Source organism: Lycium ferocissimum, chromosome 5, assembly GCF_029784015.1.
Source record: "Lycium ferocissimum isolate CSIRO_LF1 chromosome 5, AGI_CSIRO_Lferr_CH_V1, whole genome shotgun sequence".
Lineage (NCBI taxonomy): Eukaryota > Viridiplantae > Streptophyta > Magnoliopsida > Solanales > Solanaceae > Lycium > Lycium ferocissimum.
Window position 1 is genome coordinate 27,725,645 of NC_081346.1, and position 23,692 is coordinate 27,749,336.

Here is a 23,692-nt window from a genome sequence, read left to right on the forward strand (position 1 = left end):
GGCGAAAGACATAACGAATGCACGAGCGGAGTCGTGAGGAATCATATGCATAAAATCATTGTCATAAATCCAAAAGATAAACAATACAATATATTTGAAATCGGAATAATAATTGCAACATATTCTTCCAAAAGTTATCGAAATTACATAAAAGGGCATCGCGGGACCCACGGACGGGTGTAGACCCAAACCGGGCCCGCCTATGGAAAACATACTCATCCTAGATCATACAAGCTTTACGAAAATTTCAAAGCAATCCGAGCTTTTCTGTGAAAGTTATGGGCGTTTGTAGTTTTCGAATCGTTAAAGAATAAATTCTTTTAGAAATCAAACTTTCATGCAACTTTGGTAAACTAGTAGTTCCAAGGGCATAAGGATCAATATTTCATCACATCAACATATGAATATCAAGAAACAAATGCGTATCATAGACATGCTCGGATTGCGGGAATAGAGTTTCCTCGAAGTTCGTGTCATAGCCTATTTTAACTAAGGCATGCCAAGGAAAGAGTTACTTTACATACCTCAAACGCTCTCCAATATAATCCAAACTCAAGATAAGTCCCTCCTACGTCTCGGGCTGCCCACGATCTATAAACAAGTCATAAAATGCCAAACATTAGCTAAAGACTTTTTGGGCATTTAATTCCAAATTTGCCCTTAATTCTACGAAAATTTGGGCAAACATTTCTCCTGTAAATAGGCCACCACGAGAATTTAACTCGGCCAAATCAATCAACAACAACAACAACAACCAACCTAGCAACATTAATAATCAATCCGAAAGGCAATGCAACAATAATAGCTCTATTTTCCATCATTCAACAACATTCATAAATTCAATTCAACGGCTTACCTTCAAGCCAACATCGACGCTTATACATTCAAATACTAACCCGAACCCATACCAACAATATTTAAAGACATTCTAAGCAATTCATACAACATTTCCAACAATCCAAAAATTGTTCCAATCCACCCGAAAACAGCCCCCAAACCGAGAACCTCACTTTAACCCATTCCTTATTTCCAAATCATGATTTGCATCCACAATTCACATTCTAACAATGCTATTCTCATCCATATATAAACTACATTAAATGCACAATAGTCTCCAAATCAGTCCGCAACAACTACACATCAATTTGAGTCATTAAACATTCATTTCCAACATAGAATTCATAACGACGACGACTAAAACATTAAGCGATATCAATTCGTTCATTGTCATATAATATGACCCATTTCGACCAACACTACACATATACATATATGGATGATTCTCAATCGTTCTTCACCTTACAATGATCATAATATGCTAACTAGACATTAATTCATCACTTTAATACAACACAACACACACACCCATCACACGGCCAAGCCTCATACATATGGCCTCAACTTCAACATACTTTATTTCATGATTTTAATCCATATTAACATACTACAACATACATACAACCTTTATAAAACATAAAACATAATCAATTCTTACCTTTCCTCTTCAACTTCCCAATAGCCTAGGGTTTCCAAGGATGAAAAATAAAGGGTTGATCGCTCCAACGACACCTCCACGCTACTTAGGGACCTCAATATAGTGGGTTTGTACCAAGGAAATAATTTTGGAAGGGCTTAAATGGAAGTTGGTTTTCTTGGTTTCTAGCCGAGAGCCTCTAGTGCTTCAACTTCTTGTTCTCTTTTTTTCTAAGTGTTAAAATGAAGCAAATGAAGTAGTGGTCATCTTTTAAGTCTCCACATTAGTTGCACAAGTGTATATGGCCCACACCAATGTGTTGTTCCAATTAAAATTGAACACAAAATGGGTGGGCCATCCACCACACTCACACGGCCACACATGGGAATTGGATGATTTCCAACTTCCAATTTTATCACTTTTGGTCCCAAATTTTCCTAATTGTTCCATACCAATAAATTCATGCACAACTTATATCTCAAAATAAAATCGAAGGTCAAAAATCCCGACTTTGTATCCCGAAATAGTTTTGTCCTTAACTTATCATAATTAATCCGGATTGTTCCAATGTACGAAAATACGGGATATAACACATATAAACATAAATACTGAGAGTAGCAGTGCAAGCCGATTAGGCCGCTACCTATACTATACAACAAAACAAGCGCCGACGAGTTTGCATAACATCACGGCTGCATATCACTGTCTAGAGACCTCTATGGAATATAAACTGTAGAAGGGACAGGACAATACCCTTGTCATACCCATACATCTACATATCAAAACAGCATACTAAAAGGGCTGCAGCTCCGGATCAATAGAGCGCATTGACTGCCGCAGAGAGGAGATCCTATTAGTCTGGACCGTCTGGCTGGCTACCTGATCCTGCGGGCATGAACGCACCGTCTACAAGAAGGGATGTCAGTACGAACAGTGTACTGAGTATGTAAGGCATGAATAATATCATAATAAGAGACATGAAATATAACATAAAGTAAAGAGATAACCTGTACATCCAATTCCCTCATAAGGCGGATACCATGCATGCTTAGCTTTCTTTGAAAAACCTTTCTCATACATGTATACATAAAATAGAATTGCTACGGAACGTGCAGCCCGATCTAAAAGCATATCATTTTGCCGAGGAACGAACGGCCCGATCCATAAATATATTATATTATATAATAGTGCCGGGGAACGAACGGCCCGATCCATTTAACCATGTCTCCCGCGTCCGGGACGATATCATATTATACCAACTGATCAGGTGGTTATGCGTATATAACGCCTCACCTTTCTCATAACCCTATATATACATATACATATAAATATATATAAATACATCATAACATAAGTGGCATGCATGAGAGTCCAAAGAACGCTATGACTCTATCAGAGTGACGTAAGGTCGGTAACCTCCGATTATATTATGGAATAATCGTCATCGCTATACCTCACCTCGGAGGAATGAATAACATGAGATGAGATCACCAAAAAATGAATAAAATTGAGGAAAACGTGAAATAACTCAACATCCTCATGATAACATTGAAGTCTTAAACTTTGGAATTTTCGAGAGTAGAATCATCCTCGTCATCATAATCATCACAAAATACACCTTATCTTTAGCATCATCATCATCATTATAAAAACATACTCATCGTTGTAGTCATAAGAGCTTACGGAATCATAAATCTCTGGCTTTTGAGAATAAGCCAGAGATTTTAGAAAACATTTATGGATTCACAGGAAAGGAATCATGCCTTTGGAAAGAAAGGGACTAGCCTTAACATAAGGACATTTTAGAAAACATTTATGGATTCACAGGAAAGGAATCATGCCTTTGGAAAGAAAGGGACTAGCCTTAACATACCTTTCGATCTCCTTAGCGATTCAACGTTTACTCTTCCAAGCTTGTAAATCTACATATAAAACATTCGTACTATGGTTAGGCTCAATGTCATATACTCATCCTAAGTCTTGGATTTAATTCCAATTAAAGTCTATCGAAATTTAGGCAAAGATGTCCCCTGTTTATATGTTTAGCCCGAAATTATAATTCAACAACCAACAACAACAACAACAATACCAATATCAACAACATTATTACCAACACCAATATATGTCATAAAACATCTCACATGATGTTTTCCAACTTCCCCAACTAACAAACTCATTATAAGACTGTTTAATACCTTTGCCTCCGTAAATATACCGAAACTAATATTAATAAAGAGAGATTCATACCTTACTCCCTTTAGTACTGCAATATCTTCACTTTCCTCCTTGAACTTGAGCCAAGACTTATCGCTATACTATTTTATAATCGCAACTATACGCTGTCTAAACCAAAATTCGGGGATTATACTTGATTTGCGGTAAAATTTGGTGTTTGGAAATTGGGGGAATATTCCAGAAATTTGGAGAGGTTTAGGGGTATTTTGAATGACAAATGAGGAGTGAGCCCCTTTTTATAAAGTTTCCAGAGTCTGGTTGCACCGACCTAAAATTTGCTCAGCGCGTTCGCCCCTGGAAGTAGTCCATTCGCGCTGAGTTGGCTGTCACCTCTTCTGCGCGTTCGCGCCACCTCCTGGCGCGTTCGCGCAGAGCATTTCCCTAGCCTGCCAGCCCAACTTATAACGTCCATATCTCCTTACTCCGATACCGTATCGATGAGCAGCTTGTTGCATTGGAAACTACTCTTCATGAACTTCACTTTAGGCTTTTGCTTTGCTTCAAAACTTCACATATACTAAAAGATATCCTCTCCTCGAGTAGGTTCAAAATTACCCCTCATACTTTCTCCAAAGTCCATACTTGAAACAACCAACACTTACGAATTTCGACGTACAGAACTATGGGATGTAACATTTGAATGCTCCACAAATGTTCATTGATGAAAAGAGAAAACCATCACAATTGGCCAGTGAAGATAAGTTAAAAAAATAACTTTAAACGGCTTTCAAGAAGAAGGAGAAGAATCAAGTCTTCAAACTCAAATTGGATACACCAACTTGAGTTTGAGGGAGAATGTTAAAATTTACTTTTCTTCTGATTTATGATTTAATTTATGGTAGAAAGATTTACTTCCTTTTTAGTCTAGGAATATTCTACAACATTTAGTTTCCTTCTAAGTCTAGCTACTATATTAATTATAAAATATTTAGTTTCCTTTTAGTTTAGCATCTCTAAGGAAAATAATATATTTTCTTTTATTTTATTCTCTTTATTTCTCTATAAATAGAGATGTAGTCTTTTATTTTTCAATATAAAAACAATTTGATGAATTAATGCAATGAGTTTTCATTCATTCTCTCTTTGATTTTCTATCTAGTTTTTTCCATTCCATAACACACTTTTTGGTTTGATTTGATTTTGGTTTTTCATTTTATATACCGAAAAAACACTACAAGAAAGTATAGAAATCGCAACAAATTTTTTTATATTTGGCAACAACTTAGTTATTGTTGGCAAATGATTTTTTTGTTGCCAAAGAATTTAAATTTTGTTGCCATAGTATTGATTATTGTTGCAAAAAGTACTTTTGGCAAGAAAAAAAAAAGTTGTTGCACGCTGTTGCAATAACCGCCGTTGGGAAAAGTTCATGCACCAAAATATTTTTTTTTTGTTGCCAAAAGTACTTTTTGCAACAATAATCGATCTATGGCAATAAAAAAAAATTGTTGCCAAATATAATTTTTCTTGTAGTGAAATTTGATTTGATTTTGATTTAAGCAAAAAATAACCGAAATAATCGAACTAAACCAACAATATAAATATGTTTAGATGCATATATATATATATATATATTATATAGAAAAGGTTTGAAATTTTACGATATTAATCTTTTGCACTCTTGATTCATAATCTATGTTTTTGCCTTTATAGGAATCCAATTTTTGTATTTACTTTCTAGTTTGATTTGTTATTTTTATATTTATAATTTTAAGAATCTATTTCATGTTCAAATTAACTTGTTTTCGAGTCCTTTAATTATTCATCAAGATATCTTGGTATATCACAATTAGATCTTTAATTTATTGCACAAAAACAATTCATTGAAAGAATTTTTTTTTTATGTTCCTTGAAAATGGCTAAATTCTTATATAAGGCATACAAATTTTTGGAGAAAGTACATAGATAACTTGATTAGGTTTATATTTCTTTCTTTTCTCAATAGGAGTAATTGATTTGGTAGTGTTATGCTAGATAATAGTTAATTTAATATGTGCTTGGACATATATTGTCATATATTTAAATAAAAAACCGAGAAAAACCCGACAAAAAGCGAAAGCAATGAAAAACCAACTTAATTGATTTGATTTGATTCTAACATTTGAAAAATCGACTAAGTTAATTTGGTCATCTTTTAGAGGATAACCGACTCAAACCGAACCATGAACACCCCTAGATACAATAATGAACGGATATTAGCGACGTTCATATTCTATTTTCATGTGTTATAATAGGAGTGAATCCCACTTTACTCCCCTAACATTTAAGAGTTGGGAAACTATGCCCCCCTCACATATTGAATGGGAACGATAACCCCCCTATCAAATATTTTCCGGTGAGAATCTTTTGTTTTTTAATAAAGATTTTTTTCTTCTTTCTAGAATTAAATACAAAAATATATATCTCTTATTATTGTCCCATTCACCTATTCCGCTGAAAATAATGTATAACAACTACTTGAAAAAATCTGTTAAAAAATATCTTTATTGATTTTCACCCCCAACTTTGCTTTAAAAATCAAACTCCCCCCTCAACTTTGAACAATAGACATTCTCCCCCATTTATTCTATGCAATGACTATTTCATCCTTGTTTTTTTTCAATCCTCCATTTATGTAATACATTTTTATATTATATATAATAATTATTTTTTAATGTAGGTATTTATTGATTCTTATTTAAGTTCATTAACATTATAAGTAGAATAATACTTTTATGAATTTGTAACAAAATCTAATGCTATTTTTTATTATTGTTCAATATTATATGCAGTAAGTATATATATGTATGTACATGCATGTGTGTATATTTAAGTTTCACTTCTCTCTTATTCTCTATTGTTTGTAAACTAAAATTCATTTTACGATAAATAAATCATTTTTAAAAATTTACCTCTATTTTTTAATTGTTTTTGCTTTACACCATATAAATATATTTATAAAGTTATGACGAACCATTTTTCACTTGTATAAATAAATATTAAAGTTTTTATTATTTTTAATAAAATTAATTTTTTGTTTATTCTGCTAATTTATTTTATTATAAAACATCATTAACTTATATACTCAATTAGTATTCTCACTTTTTCTTCGATCGCAAGATAATATTTATTTGTTATAATACATAAATTAAAAAAATGAAAAATATCATGATTTTAAAGAAGTAAAACAAAGAAGACAAAAGTTGATAATGTAAAGGGTGAAATAGGCATTTAAAAAAGTCAATTATGATAAAGGGGGAAGAATGTCTATTGTTCAAAATTGGTGGGGCGGGGGGGGGGGGGGGTTGATTTTGAAAAAGCATAGTTGGGGGAGTAAATGATTTTCACCCTTATTAAAAATAAAGATTCTCACCGGAAAATATTAAATAGGGGGGTTATCGTTCCCATTCAATATGTGAGTGGGGTATCGTTTCTCAACCCTTAAATATTAGGGAGTAAAGTGGGATTCACTCTTATAATAGCTACGCAGTACTAATATACTTCTTTGAAATTGCATCTCATTGTCATTCCTTTTTTAAACTCACACCTACAAGGTTGACTTTGACGCAGTTTCAGTATAAAAATTGTCAAATTGTTTGACTGCCGTCCAAATAATTTGAATCAAAATCGATTGGATTTTTTTTTTTAATAATATTTAAGTTTAAAAAAGTTAAGAAATGCAAAGAGATATTGGAACTTGGAAGCTAATTTTTGTCTTATTCTCACCAAACTTGGAAAATAGTTCAGCCAATATTGACCCCACATGGAATTATATATTATATCCTCTTTGTGGAAAAATGATAGTACACTGCATAAAAGAAATACAAGTTCAAATTTTAGGTGTTATATTTTTAAATTTTTTAATTTCCTTGACGACAGTATTCATGGTTATGCCACTATATGTTCTCATATTTATTGATCATATATAGTACTGTTACTCTAACGGCTCATTTTATTTAAAATTTCCAAATACACATGTGTTGAACGTGAAAGTATAAGTATAAGTTCTTATGGTCAGTAATTTGATTCAAGGTATTTAAATTATCATGCTGATATTTAATTCTCCAATAGGGGAATTGAACTTTTACTTTATTTTGATTAAGATATAAAATGACCCCGTGTCAGTGATTGCGCACGGAGAACCAAAAAAACATCATGGTTGATACCTAGAAATTTAAAACCTCCCAACGTATACTCGGATTAATTATGACGCACCCAACATTTTCGGGCAATCTATTACCCCCTGGCCTTATTTTTTCTGTATTTTTGTACCTTTTTTGGCTGACGTGGCCCAAAAAAAAAAATTAATAGCGAGTGAAAACAGTAAAAATAGTTTTTATATTTTAATAAAAATTAATTTTTTTATAAAAAATCCATTTTTTTCTCTTTCTTCTTCTTTCTCCTTTTTCTCATTCTTCTTCTTTCTCCTCAACCACCCCCACCGCCGCCGCCGCCGCCACCACACCGCCGCCACCGACGCCGCCATGATTGAACACAACCCAGTTCGTGAAATCATGGGCAGTTCGTGCAATTTCTACATTGTTGTTAAATTTCATTCCCCATGAAATTCCATGAAATTTAACAAATGGCAAGAGGAGCGGGTTGACAATTTCCATGAAATTTAACAAACAACAATTTCCATTGTTGTTAAATTCCATCCATGATTGAACATAGCCTAGAAAGAAGAAATTGCACGGTTTGTCCTTCAAATGGCAATTTCTCCAAATGGGTGTCAGGGTAATCAAATAGGTGAGGCAAGAGGAGCGGGGTGGGGGGTGGGGGGGGGGGGCTTGAAGAAGAAGAAGGGGGGTTTATGATGAAATTGAATGTGTGTGTTAATAGAGGAAGAAAATGGGTTGTAGAAAATGGGTTGAATGTTTCTTGAAAATAAGCTCTTTATGATTGATGATTAAATTGAATGTGTGTGTTAATGGAGGAAGAAAATGGGTTGAATGTGTTTGTGTTAATGGAAGAAGAAAATGGGTTGAATGTGTGTTGTTAATGGAGGAAGAAAGTGGGTTAAATGTGTGTGTGTGTGTTAATGGAGGAAGAAAATGGGTTGAATGTGTGTATGTGTTAATGGAGGAAGAAAATGGGTTGATGGATTTCTTGAAGAAGAAGAAGAAGAAGAAGAAGAAGAAGAAGGGTTTAGTGATGAAGAAGACAAAATTAATGGTTAATTAGAGGTTAATTAGTGTAAATATAATTAATAAAAGAAAAATCAAATGAAAAAAAAGAAAGGAAAAGTGGCAGTGACGTGGCAGCAGCGTGGCACCAATGTGGCGGAGAGTGTGCAACACTCTCAATCGCCCAACCTGGCTTCAATTTTTTTTTGGCCACGTCAGTCAAAAAATGGTACAAAAATACAGAAAAAATAAGGCCAGGGGATAATAGGTCGCCCGCAAAGATTAGATGCGTCATAATTAATCTCAGTATACGTTGGGGGGTTTTTATGTATTTTCTCTACATTAAAAAGTTATTTTATTTTATAGTACAATATAGTTTTCAGGTGAAGGAAATTCAATTGAACGTCTACCGTCATTGTTCTGTTGTTTTACTTCTTCTCCGCATTCCAATTTTAGTTTGTAGTATACTTAAAATAAAATTCCTCTTGATTTCCATTTCTGCCTTTGTTATATCTGTGGTATTTTGTGTTTACAACAGATTTTGAGTGTGGACGAGAATATGTCGAACGAACTTTTAATTTATCTAAGATATATATCGTAGCATGAATAAAACTTCATTTTGGGCGGTTAACTAGCCTTAAAGCAAGCAACAATAAGTACTTTGTTGTTTAGAAAGAAAATTAGGTGTCAATGATTTTGTAAAAATCGACTTAACCGACCGATTATTAGGATTTTTTAATAAAACCTACGGTTTTTATATAAATTTTTAACCATACCGAAAAATTGAATAGGTTTTTTATTTTATAAAAATAAACCGAAAAAATATCGAACCGTACCGAATACATTTATATTTGTAAAATATATTTTATCTATTAAGTTTAAAATTAATAAAACATTAATTTTTCATCTTGTGCCCAGGGTGATGGAAATGACTACAAGTCGGCAACAAGTAATTAACACTAAAGTCCCAACTCCGAAACCTATTATGTTACCCCTATTGAAACTAATTAGTTCTAGCACCTAGAGCGGTAACCACTAAGTTACAAGGTATTCCAACGATCTTGAGTAGCAAGCTACAAGGTATTAGATATCTTTCCTCTCGTATGATTTAAATTCTTTTATTGGATATCGAATCTTATTAGACTCAGTTCTTGTGTCTCATCTTGATTGATTACTTCCAGCTCGTGTGATCTAAATTTTTTGTCTTTAATTTAATATTATCTTACACTACTATAAAATAGTGGGATGGATCTCTATTCTTATCGTGATTCATGTTTTCTTGATTCTTTTTTTTTAAAACAATAAAATGTCTAGAGAGTTTTTGCCAAAGTCTTATACAAGTATGCACGGTATCGTGTACAATTTCTACTTGTGACTTTTATATGACGTTTTCTTTATAAAATATCGAATAATTAATCGAATCGTACCGATACCGAAGAAAAACCGAGATGATAGGACGGTTTTAAAAAGTCTAATTTTGGTTATATAAAATAAAATAAGCAAAAAATTGGTATGGTATAAATTTCATAAATTAACTGCCCGAACCGTACCATTGACACCCCTAAAGAAAACTATCACAGGGGTCATAGTGGGATAGATAGGGTCCCTTCACCCTTAATTAGAGGTTTGATTGGGTTCAAGTCTTGGGTATGAAAAAATTCTGTAAGGGAGCGCTTCTCCTTAAATGGGCGTCTCGCGAATATGAATTAATCAGGTTCCAATACAAATATGTTGGAATTAAACCAAGATTACTAATCCAAAGTTGTTTAGGATTGGTATTTGGTATTTATTTAATTCATATTTAGTTAGGATTTATTTGTCTAGTTCATATTGAAATGGGGTTTCTAGTCCTAGTCTATTTTGATTTCTAGTATTATAAATAGGGATGCTATGTCACACATTTTCATTGTAGTGAGATTCAAGAGTTTTGAGTTATTAAGTAAAGTCTCCTACGTTCTCTCTCTAGTTTGATCAATTTCTTCTATATAGCCATTGTTGAGTCTTCCGCTTGTGCTTATATTATTCTTTTGAGTATTTTTATTTTCTTCAAATTGGTATCAGAGCCTGTGAGAGATCCGATCAAAGCTTGTGTGAGGCTGCATTTGTTTTCATTAAGATTAAGACGTCTGAATCTGAATACACATCTGAATATTAAGATGTTGTATTTAGATCTGAATACAGGATAATTAAGACCGTTTGTTTTATAGTATACTCGAATGTGCATAATTTTAAAAAAATAAAAAATTACTCCTCCATCTCAATTTGTTTGACATTTTTCGCTTTTCGAGAGTCAAACAAGTTGTTCTTTGGCCGTAAAAAATATTGTTTTTACGTAATTTCCAAATATGTAAATTTTATTTCAAAACATTTAAAGATAAAATGTCAAATAAATTGGGATGGAGGGAGTAATAAACATAATTTTAAAAAAGATACAATCTTTAATTGTGAAACACCAGTGAATTTCGACATTCTGGTAGCCAACCACTAGAAGAAAAATCATTGAAAACCTTTTTAGCCTCCAATTCTTAAATCGTATGTTTTCCTAATCCCTTAAATTTTCTCTCCACCTACTCCTATTGGCGGAACTAATCATTTATGTCGCCATAACTCCACAGAAAACCACCACTGTTTCCTTGAATATGACCTCTTTCTTGGAAGATTTACCTTTTCTTCCCACAAAAGACCCGATTTTGAAACATGGGTGTTTGTATTCTCTATTTTTACATCTGTATTTGCTGGGAAGAAGGTAGCTATGGTGATTATTGTGGGTTGACGACGACGGAGGAAAGGCGGGATGAACATAAAGGTGGAGGAGTCTGCCGGGGCTACATGGAGATAGATGCAAGAGAAATTTTACTAATAAATAAATTTAATATTAAAATCAGAAGACCAAGAATTTAAAGCATCTGAATGAATTTCAGACTTTGTGTAGGATCTAATTCGGTCAGATGTAATAAGAGCTATTAAGAGGTTGAATCTTAAAAAAAACAAATACACTCAATGGGCTGACATCTGAACCATTCAGATTCAGACTCCCATTAAGTGCAAACAAATGAGGCCCGTGTGAGATCCGTTCAAAGCCTTGTGTGAGATCCGACATATAAAGAAATATGAATATTCCATATTTACCAGATTGTCCCGTTTTTTTGTTTGATGGCAAAAATAATTTTGAGAGTTGGTATCAACAGATGAAGAACTTTTTTAATGTTGTTGGATTGTGGTCCATTATTGATAAAGGATTCATGGAAAATCCTTATAAAATAACATTGGATCGGTGAAGCGGTACACAATTGGAGAAAGATATGCGATTGAATTATAAGACATTATATTACCTCAATAGCAAAGTCCAATTGCATGTATATAACAAATATTTGCATGCAAAATCAGCAAAAGATGCTTGGACAATTTTGGTGAAATCATATAGACGTCTTTGCGTACGTGAAGAGAGAAACTTCAAGAGGTTTGGAGACAGTATGAGTTGGTCCAGATGAAACCAACAGAATCTGTCAAAGAATTTTTTGTAAGAATTACAGAATTTGTTAATGATATGAAAATCAGCGAAGAAGTATTGGAAGAAGTTAAAGTTGTTGAAAAGATATTGCGGTCTTTAAGATTAGAATTTCACATTAAGAAAACGAGCTATTGAGGCAACCCAGGATCTTAATACGTTGAGAGTTGATGATCTAGAAGATGAATTGGTGGCATATGAGATGTCATTGAATCAGCAAACACATGAGATAGTGGATGAGGCATTGCAAACAAAGGATGAACCAAAAGATAAAGAAGAGTCATCGAATCTGGCAGAAATAAATGAAGAAGGCCAGAATTCAGAAATTATGAAGAAAAGAAGAGAAGGTAGAGGTAATTTTTGTTGTGGTATAGATGTCTTTGATTGCAACGCAATCCAATAATGTTCAAATTGATTTATCAATGATTTCTGGGATAGCTAAAAGGGATAATTTGATTGGGACTGATGCTCTTTCGGTAGAGGCTACTAGTGTTTTAAGTAATGAAATATGTAATAGACATGATTGGTCTATACAATGTGGGGCTATTGAAAAAGGAATAGAAGTACCCGCCATTATCACACAAGAAAAATTGTTTGAAGGTATTGGAGATGAATCTAGTGATGAAAGAAGCAAAAGAGTTCATCAAGAGCAAGTTTTTGGTGATCTACCAAAAATTGAAGCAGAAATAATTAAGAGTCCAGATCCACAATTGACGTGCATGATTCTGGATATTGAAGACACAATCAATTTTGAACCATTATCTGAGATTGTATATTTTGAGGAGCTTGAAGAAAAATTATTTGTTGATGATACTGCTCTACTACCTATTGAAAGGTCAACTAGAGTCGGATGGGCACACAAGACCAAGTACAAATCAAGTGAAGAAGCAGATGATTTTAAATCAAGACGAGTTATTGAAGGATACAAAAAGAAGAACAAATATGCTCATGATATTTTGAAGATGGAGAAAGCCAAATTAACTTTGAATCTTGTTGAAGAGAAACTGAAGCTGACTAAAGATGGCACTCGCAAGTTTGTTGATGCTACGTACTTCAGGAAATTGTTCGAGAGTCTGAGGTGGTTGACTTCTACAAGATATGATATTGTTAATGGCACGCTCAAGGTTGAAGATCTTGGTTTAAGGGAGGCTATGTTGGAATTAAACCAAGATTACTAATCCAAAGTTGTTTAGGATTGGTATTTGGTATTTATTTAATTCATATTTAGTTAGGATTTATTTGTCTAGTTCATATTGGAATGGGGTTTCTAGTCCTAGTCTATTTTGATTTCTAGTATTATAAATAGGGATGCTATGTCACATATTTTCATTGTAGTGAGATTCAAGAGTTTTGAGTTATTAAATAAAGTCTCCTACCTTCTCTCTCTAGTTTGATAAATTTCTTCTATATAGCCATCGTTGAGTCTTCCGCTTGTGCTTATATTATTCCTTTGACTATTTTTATTTCCTTCAATACCCTACATCGTTTGGAAAACCAAAAAAAATAAAAAAAATTAAAGGTCGTCAATTTGTGGGAAGGTCACCAAAAGATGCCGACTAAAATCCATTACTTATACCCTTCATTCCAATTTCTGGTCTGCTATACCATTTCAGGCTGGTGTAACTTTTTTTTTTTTTTTTTTTTCTTTTCCATGGAGGTTACGTTGGACACATATAATGAGCCAAAAAAAAAAAAAAAAATCTGATTGTTTTCCCCCCAAATTTTCATTTGCTGGAGAGTGATGATTAGAAGTCGATGTTACACATGATTGAGGTCCATTGCACCATCAAGGTCCCGATGGAATTACTATTTTATTAATTAGAAGTCTCAAGTTTAAGTCACGAGAATGAAAAAAATTCTGGTACAAAGCGTGTTCTTATTTATGAGTCTTACGCGGCGCAAACCCAGATTAACAGGGCCACAAATAGAGTTCCGGACACTGAGAGGAAAACAAAAATCAAAAACAAAAAAAGGTACAGAACATAATTTTGTTTCCGTGAAAAAATGGAATTTATAAGATGTTTACGTGCTTTCCACAAGTGAACCTAGTGTAGATAACGAAATTTTATTGAATTTAAATCGGTAAGAAATCAAAAACAAAAATATTAGGTAAAAAATATTACATAATATAATTGTTAATTATTTAAGTCCAATAATACGAAATTAAAGATCCAATTTATAAGATGTTTACGTGCTTTCCACAAGTGAAAAAATGTCATCTAGCTCACAGTAATAGACTATTTTCATCACGTGTCAAAATGATCCAGAAAATCAAAGGCCAATGAAGATGTGAAAAGTGGAGGTTCCCAAATTTGGGAAACGATTAGAGTAATCAGATTAAGATAATGAACTAAGTTCTAACAAGAAGCCGGGGAGAGCTCCGGTCCATTTTCAAGCTTATTCACACTCAAGTTTCTCTTAGAAAAGATCCGTACGAAGATGATCTCAAAATAGCCCTTGAATTCAAGTCCATTTTAAAAAAATCAAGATATAACTTATTTATTGTTGAAAAGACTCCGAGATTGTAACACTAATTTATGATTGCATATTTTCTGTTTGATTATTATTTTCTCGGCACTACACCTAGCTCACAGTAATAGACTATTTTCTCAGCAAATCCAGAATTAATTTGTGAAATGGAGGTCCCAAATTTGGGAAACGATTAGAGTAATCAGATTAAGATAATGAACTACTCCCTCCGGTCCATTTTACTTATCGTCCTTAGTAAAAATAGATGATCCAAAATAGTTGTCATTTTAGAAAATCAAGATATAACTTATTATTATTCCCTCCGTCCTAATTTATGTAGCAATATTTGACTTGGCACGGAGTTTAAGGACATTTTGAAATTTGTGGTCCAGAACAAGCTTTAGATATATGTGTGATTGTAAATCATCTCATAAAATTAAATTGTTTCTAAATATAGAAAGACGACATTTTTTTTTGGGACAGACTAAAAAGAAAAGTGTGCCATATAAATTGGGACAAAGGGAGTAGTAATTAGTTTCCATCTTTATCCTTACTCGATAAATACAGTGAAAAAGAGAGTAGTATTAAATTGAGATCAAATAATAAATAAGAATAATTTAATCAAATTACCATTTTTAGTTAATGTTTTCTTAAGAGACTTGCAAAAAAAGAAACCTGACAATAAAAATGGACTGGAGGAAGTAATAATTACCACTACCAATCAGCTAATTAAGAATGTTGTATGTAGCTCTCGGAAGGGCCAGAGGAGAAATTAAACTCCTAGTAACTTGGTTACTATGATTCCCTATGCAGTGATTTAAATTTGCATTTGGTTTTCATTACCTTCATTTAACCAAGAAATTAGCAAGTCGGCGTCTTTCAGCAGGAAACCTCTCTAGCTATATATATGAAGCCCTTTTATACTAAACTCCTTAGCAAATATTACATTACATGAATATATTAGAGCCTTATATACTAAACTCCTTAGCAAATACTCCATGTGGCATGGATCAATTATAGGTAGCATGTAGGCTCCATCTTGATTGCTTATTTCAAATCCTCGCAGGAATTTAATAGCTTATCACTAGACAGCTTTTCTTTTTTTGTCTTCTCACTCTTGACATTGCTAGTTGCTAGTCATATAATTACGACATTGAGATTTCAGTAACCAGAGGAAATTTTATAATCTATTTGAAGAGCAATTGCTAAGTTCTAAACTGTTAAACATGAGAATTACAACTCATGAATCCAAATGGGTCTATCAAGTATTTCGCAAATATGGCTCACAGACCTCATAAACTCTATTCATAAGAACTTAACTTTGTAGTATAGTACTAAATGGAAGCTAGAAAATATATAGTAACTTAGTTGGGTACAAAACCAAAATCCAGTGGAAATAATTGGCAACTGTAAGATGGTATTATATTGCTGATCACTAGTAAGAATATCCTAGTTAAATCGAGATCAGTAATTAGCTATTAATTCTCCATGCCTTCTATAATTTGAGAAATACCATAAGCAACGGCTGATCATACAAGGCGTTTTCCTCCTTAATAGCAAACTGAACTTGTTTAATTGATTCTTCCCTCATGGAATGCCAAGAAGGTACATCATATATAGAATTAGTTTGAACAGAAAGCTGAGTGAATTGAATTCGACCATGAAAAAAATTCTAACTACTAATTATATGCTTCCCGTATCCCAATTTAAGTGGTTTAGTTTGACTGGACACAGAGTTTAAGAAATATAGAGAGACTGTTTCAATCTTGTGGTTCTAAATTAAAGATGTGTGTAATGTTCTAAAATGTTCTTTGAATTTTGTGGTTTTAAATTTGACATGTATAGTATTTGAATTGTCTATTTACCAAATAGAAAGAGACACTCTTTTTGAGACAGACCAAAAAAGAAAGTAAGACACTTAAATTGAAACGCAGGAAGTATGTTCTTGTTTGTCAAGAACATTTATATGGCTGAAATGCGTCACAACCGCAAGAGATTACGAGAAACATACTAGTTAATTGTAGGGATCTAGTAGCTCAGTTGGTTGGTTACCTGAACTTTCATCTTGTTGGTGAGGGTTCGAATCTCCACATTGTAATCCCCTCCCCATTTCCCCTTCCCCTACCCCCTATGTAATAAAAACAATTTTTTTTTAAATAGTTAATGAATTTTCAGCATTGAAATTCTACTTTCCTTTTATACATTAGCTAGGCAAACGTTGATCATATATAAATGTTAAGACAAAAACCGAAATATGGTAGATTTAATTACTTGAAGCTTATATCAGTTTGAACAGTAGCTGCTAATTTTTGTTGGAGCTGATAAGCATCAACACTTGCCGGAGAACTAACCTGCAAATATATTCACAACACAAAATGAAATGAATACGTGTTACTCATTCAAAATGTTACTAGCTCCATTTGTTTCATTTTATGTGAAATTTCTTTTTAGTCCATTTAGAAAAGAATGACACATTTGTAACTTGATGGTTGAACTCTACTACAATAACGATATTGTTGGGAAGGTCTCGCGGAAAAATAGCTCGACGCTAAGATGATAAAAAGATTAACACCTCTCATTCTTATAATTATATTTTCAATATGAAAATGAAAAATCAAAAGGTCATTTTATTCAAAACCCAAATCCCTTATCTCTTTCACACCTTGGAACACCCTTCTTATAGTTATTGAGATAAACAAATTTTTACATCTTCTTAACCCGAAATGACTGGGGAAAGGAAGGTGTCATTTAATTAGGGCACTCCCGGGAACAGATCGAGTAGAGATGGGGACCTCTAGCTCAGAGGATTGTACTTAATTTTAGACTTTCCACTTTACCTTTAATAAGATGATTTTATAGCCACATAAATATCGTAACATGTAGAAAGATCCAAAAGACTTTCTTTCTCTCTCTTTTTAATACTATGCCTAATCAAAAGGTTCACATACAACAAGACAAAAGGGAGTAAGTACTAGAAGTAGTAAAAGATATTCAACATATGAGTTGAATTTATCAATTGCCTAGGGTTATACCTCAGTTCTGATAGAGTGAAGTAACCTTCCATTTACTTTATTGCAGCTGCAATTCACAATGCTAAGACCTTGTTGAAGTAGAATTTCAAGAACCCTGGATAGACAACACCCTTCGTTCGTGACACTCCAATTTATCAATATCTCTATGCCATCCAAACATGGCCTCACTTCCATAATTGTTCTTGAGGACTCACTAGATAATGTCGAGCATCCACTTTTGGGATAATCAACTTTGCTTGAACTTAAAGCCTTCTTCAATTTATCTCTATTATCTTCCAAATTCCTAACCTTCTTCTGCAGGTGTTCTATATAATTCACAGCCTCAAGAATATGGTCCGATGTGGAACGTTTCCCCTGAAAAAATTCAACATAATAATTGTTCAGAGAATTTATTCACTGACAAAATAAAATAGTACTGGCTAAATCATGAATTTTACAAAGGGCATTCAAGGGTTAATATATATTTATATATGAAGTAATTTTTGACATATATACAAAATATAATTTTTCATGTACTAAATATAATTTTTCAACTCACACTCTTCGGTCTATGTAGCTACGCCAGTTGGTATGGAGATATCCGATTATTAGAAATGCAAAAACAATCGGCGAATATTATTTTTATGGGTGCAACGCGGAACTAGAATTTTTACTAAAAGTGTCAAAATATGAAAAAGTAAATATACAAAGAAATTAAGGAGATTCCATATATATACATAAAACAATTATTTTTCACAGATCTACACAATATAATTTTTCAGTGAAGGAGTGTCGGTTGACACCCCTTGGATGCATGTGGCTCCGCCACTGTAGCAAGACTGCAAGTAATTAAATGAAAAAGAAATGCGAACCTTGAGATATTCAAGAGGAAGTTGTTGCCTAAGAGAAGCATAAAGGTTAGACATTTCTTGTCTTCTTTGCCGTTCGATCTCCCTGTGTATTATTTTCTTCTGCTTTCCATCAGCACTAGTACTGTTTTCATTAACTTGAAGAGATGATTTCTGCAACTTTTTGCCTCTCTTCTTAACATCTCTGGTATTGTTCAAGTTAAAGTTATTTGTGTCCACTTCCAATAATGAATCCGTAACCAGATCTTGGACATGGGCGGTATCTTGATAATATAGAAAAGAATAAGAATTGGTGTTTGTTGGTGGATAAAGGAGCTGGTGGTTATCATTATCATTGTCTTGTTGAAAAGAAAACATTGAGTGGAAATTATCCATCTATGCTTCCTCTAATTAATATGTTTTCAGCTTAATAATAAGTACACGCACTAATTAACTGTGACGTAGGAAATCTTGAGAGGATTAAGAGAGCTTTTATATTCCTGCAATCTCTTGTTAATAAACAAATCAAAGAGAAATGAGCGAATCTCACCAGCAATTTATTTTGTGGGGCTTTGCGTTTGTCACTGTTAATGCTTACTATTTGGTCCGTTCTAATTGATGGGGTGGTGTTTGAAATTTGTATTATGAAACAAGTAATATGTATGGCTATAAATTATCTCGAGTAAAATTAGAAGTTTAAATTTAAATTATTTATAAATATAAAAAAGGTGACATTTTTCTTTTGACTAAATTGTCTCTATGGCCGCCACTTACAATTTGAATAAAAGAAAATAACCTTTTCGGATCTCTTATTTATGAAAATGAAAATTTCTTATAAAAAACTAAAATTAAATTTGTAAAAGACTATAAAACCAAAATACATTAAGAAAAATGTGACACATAAAATGAGAGAGATAGAATAGCGTTAAACCAACCCGACTAATTAAGTTCATTGACAGCTGGACAAACACCCTACCCCTAGTACTTTAAACTAATTATCAATATTTTTTCGTCTTTTCGATCGCACAGTGATTCAACTCTTTGGTTTAATTAATATTGTGAAATGAGGTTTGCCAACTGATTATAATGGCCGGTGACTTATATTACTTATTTGGATATTGTCTGTATTAATTCTATTAGAAGCTGGTTTGGCCAAATAATTGCGTAGGAGACTCCATAATTGTGAAATCCTTTTCGTAATATCAACTATGTATTTGTCGCGTTTTTACTTTTTTATATTCACGGAATAGTAAGCCATATATACTCGATATGTTGTCCTTATAAATGCACAAAATCTACTTGGCTTTTTATTTTGACTTCTAATAAATAGGTTTGATATGTACACCAAAAGCATAAATAAGCCATCAGACCATTATATTAGACTAGTTTAGTGTATGTGCGTTGCACGTGTTGCATCGCGTCAATCACATCAATAAGTACAATTTTTAAGAAAAATCATATAAATATTTTTTTTGGTTAAACTATAAATGTGTTTGAGCTATAAAATAAAAAATTAATAAATTTGTGTAAGTTACTAAAATAATGATGAATTACGTTTCCATTTAGTTAGCTCAATAAAAAATGAGATTATGCCCTACAAAAATTCTTAGATTGTGATTTCCGAGGACTTATGTAAGAATATCTTATGAAAATGTTTATTACTATTTATGGTACCTAATACATAAAACAAATTACGAAAATACTTTATCACAATTCTTCAATGATTCTTCAAATAATACAAATGGAGAAATTAAGTCTTTTGGTCTTATAAAAATTTGGGAATGAAGGCTAGCCCTATATAGTTCCAAGAGAAAAATTAATAAGTGAAAATGTTAAATACTACACTGTAACTGATTTTACTCTATTTTGATATTTCTTTCCCCAGCAATGCTCTTCTTATCAAAATAAATTTCAGCACCTTCAAATTTTTGTCAACTTGAATAAATATTATTTATATGATGAATCTGGAAAAGAATTGAATTGAATTGAATTATTTTGCTAAGTTAGTTAATTCAAAAGACCTAATCGACATTCAATTAGGTAAGTCCCTCAACTCTTCATCCAAACCACGATTGAGAAAAGGTTAAATAGTTTGAAACCAAATTGGTCAAATTATTTTTTTAGTATTTGTCAAGAAGAAAGGATCTATAAGCAAATGTTTCATGCGTGTTTTAAAACGATATACAAATGTATAATAGATCTCAGTAATTGTTGTTTTAGAACTTGACTTGAACTCCATAATCAATGTTTGTCACGAATGAAGTATATTTATATATTAGATCTCGACTTGGACTTCACTATCAGAGTGTTGTCATGATGCAGTCAGTAGAATATCGAATTAAAAATAAAGTTTGTTCGTTATTAATTCGAAGTGATAATTCAAATTTTTAGCGACAAAAAACCAAAAAAAAGAAAAGAAAAGAAAAGAAAGAAATTTAGTCTATCTCATGCTGAAAAAATAGTCTATAATTAATTATTAAATTTAGACAGAATACCTAAACCTTTCTCGTCAAACTTGGCGTGGATTATTAGTTCCACACCTAATAATAGGAAATCAATAATTTTAAATTATTTTTGTCGATCGATTTATGGTGGATAGTGGTATCCATGTCAAATTTTCAAAAGTTTTATATCTAAAATTAATAACTACTGTATCCATATGAATATTATGTATGATACACTTTAACAAAAGAGAAAAAGACAATTCTGTATAAGCTTAGCACATGTCGCCTTATGTAAAAACCCAGCACGTTGGTCCATATAAACTTTCCTAACTATCTTTTTCTTTGTAGTTGATGATGTATTAACTCTTTTATAGTATAAAGAGGGACCAAAATCGCTTTATATAATATGTAAGTACGCCCTCCATTCCAAAATAAATGTCCTTTTAGGCTTTTTATTTTGTTCCAAAATAAGTGACGTTTTTGGATTTCAAGAATATTTTGGACAGATTCTACCAAAATTGCCTTGTTTAAGTAATCAAGACTCATTAATTACATTTTCTTTTTCTAGACATTTAATTATATAAGCACAATATTTTATGTCAAATGAAATTGTGTTCACATTATACATAGTATCATGCTAGCATAACTCTTCTCCTATATATCAAAAACAAATTTTTGGCTAATTTGTTAAATTATTGGCTATGAATTATGGATAGATAAATTGAATAGGAATTTTATTAAAAATCATGACAAGGCAGATTTGTACTAAATGTTTAAGTTAATGATTTTATTGGAGTGGATTAAAAGTTCAATCCGACCAAATGTTTTCATTTAATCCGGCCAAACGAGCATGGGTAATTTAATTTTATCAGCAACGTACATTTAACAGCTCCATTAAATTTTCATTCATAATCTAGATTCACAACTGAAATTTTTGTTAGTTGAAGGTTTAATGATGTCCCATCGTTAATTGTTCATCCAACTAAAGTTTTAATTAACTACTACTCAATACCCAATGTTAACTTAAAATATAATTAGGGATAAGTTGGTAAAAACACTCCTAATTTTCTAGGAGTGAGCAATTTCTTAAAGGGTGTGCATGAGTTAAAAGAGTCACTTATTTTGGAATGGAGGGAGTATATCTTTTTACATACAAATCCATTAACAACCATAGTAAAGTATAACAAAAATCATAAACTAAGAATCCACAATAAATCCGAATACCTAATTCCTAGCCACTTGATTACAATTAAGAAACTTACTTCGACTGAATTACAAGAAAGTTGAAACTTTAGAGAAAAGGGGCACATACCTTTGCATGAAAAAAAGCATGAGGAAATTTTACAACTTACTACTTTTAGGTTAAAGTAGTCTACCTTTGCAGAACTTGTAAAGTTGTGATTTAGATAGTTTATTCTCTAGCTTGTTCTGTAATTTAGGGTTGGACTCGTCCCCCTACTTTTTGTAATCCCTTATTGGTGTTATAAAAGGTTGCGCCACCATACCGCAGAATTTTTTTTTTTTAAAAAAAAACTACTTTTAGGTTTGCATTTCTTGAACATGCTGAATTGAGATGAACTTTACCTACTGCAGTATTCACGCCGATTAAAAGTTCAAGCGCTAAGGATTGATATTCTTTATGCCTGTTGACTCCTTCAGCTACCTAGAAGAAGAAGAAGAAGAAAATATTAAATACATTGCATAAGTTCTTTCATTATTTGAACTATAAAACATGACATTTTGCCCAAAAAAAAAAACGACAAAGAGCCCGTTTCGCTTAGCTGATTTAAAATAGCTGATAAGCATTAAGTTTTGATAAGCATTTTTAAGTGTTGAAGCTGATTTGATAAATAAGCAGTTACGCGTTTGAATAAAAGTGCTGAAATTGATAATAAACTGCTGAAGTGTTTAGCAAAAAAAGTGTTGATAAGCATTTTTTCTATTAAAATGACTTAAATACCCTTAAAGTTGTTTACACTAAGAAGAACGTTATTCTTATAAGTTTTTAAATTCTAAATTAGTTCAATCGCAATAATTTATGCCCATTTTATTTTTAAAACAAAATTGATTAGATGAAATTATTTCTTATGAATATAATTTTTTTTTATGATAAGCTAAATTACAATCATAAGCTATAATAAAATAGTTAATAATCATATTAAAGTTCATTAGTATAACATACTCAAATAGTGCACAAAATATTTGAACAAAAAATAAATACATCACAAATACATAAATATTGTTAATCTGATATATTACTCACAGAACTAATACTATCTATATATAATTACAAAATTAAACATAACACTACACACTACTCGACACTAAGGCAAACACATATGAAAAAGGATTAGAACAAAAGCATCAAAACTTTTAAGCAAAGCAATTACGTTCTTCCTTATTAAAAGAATACAAACTAAAGAAGATGAAGAAGGATGATTAATGAAATAGAAAAGCTTCAGATTCTCGTATGTTTTTAACGTTGGTAGATGAGAGCTTTTTAACGTTGGTAGATGAGAGCTAGTAGGTTTTAAAGACGTAGGGTGAGGAAGTGACGTGATGAAAAGAGTTTAGGGTTCTATTAGAGTAAAGGTATTT

The 23,692-nt window shown here is 32.3% G+C and overlaps 1 protein-coding gene across 1 annotated transcript; it reads right to left on the bottom strand.

The window, feature by feature from the left end:
• Positions 1–16,954: 16,954 nt before the first annotated feature.
• LOC132058336 (transcription factor bHLH118-like) lies at positions 16,955–19,162 on the bottom strand. Its single transcript, XM_059450873.1, has 3 exons — positions 18,675–19,162; positions 17,824–18,177; positions 16,955–17,142 (listed from the first exon to the last, which is right to left on the bottom strand). Exons 1-3 carry the CDS (start codon positions 19,044–19,046, stop codon positions 17,059–17,061), a joined length of 810 nt encoding a protein of 269 aa, XP_059306856.1. The 5' UTR covers positions 19,047–19,162; the 3' UTR covers positions 16,955–17,058.
• Positions 19,163–23,692: the final 4,530 nt, after the last annotated feature.

Bases quoted from the DNA above. Each gene is read 5' to 3' on its own strand.
- LOC132058336 (XM_059450873.1), bottom strand. From the start codon at position 19,046: ATGGATAATTTCCACTCAATGTTTTCTTTTCAACAAGACAATGATAAT. The intron at 18,178-18,674 runs GTTCGCATTTCT...GAATTTTTTCAG, and splicing joins TTCCTCTTGAATATCTCAAG to GGGAAACGTTCCACATCGGA. The intron at 17,143-17,823 runs GTATAACCCTAG...ATATATTTGCAG, and splicing joins TTCACTCTATCAGAACTGAG to GTTAGTTCTCCGGCAAGTGT.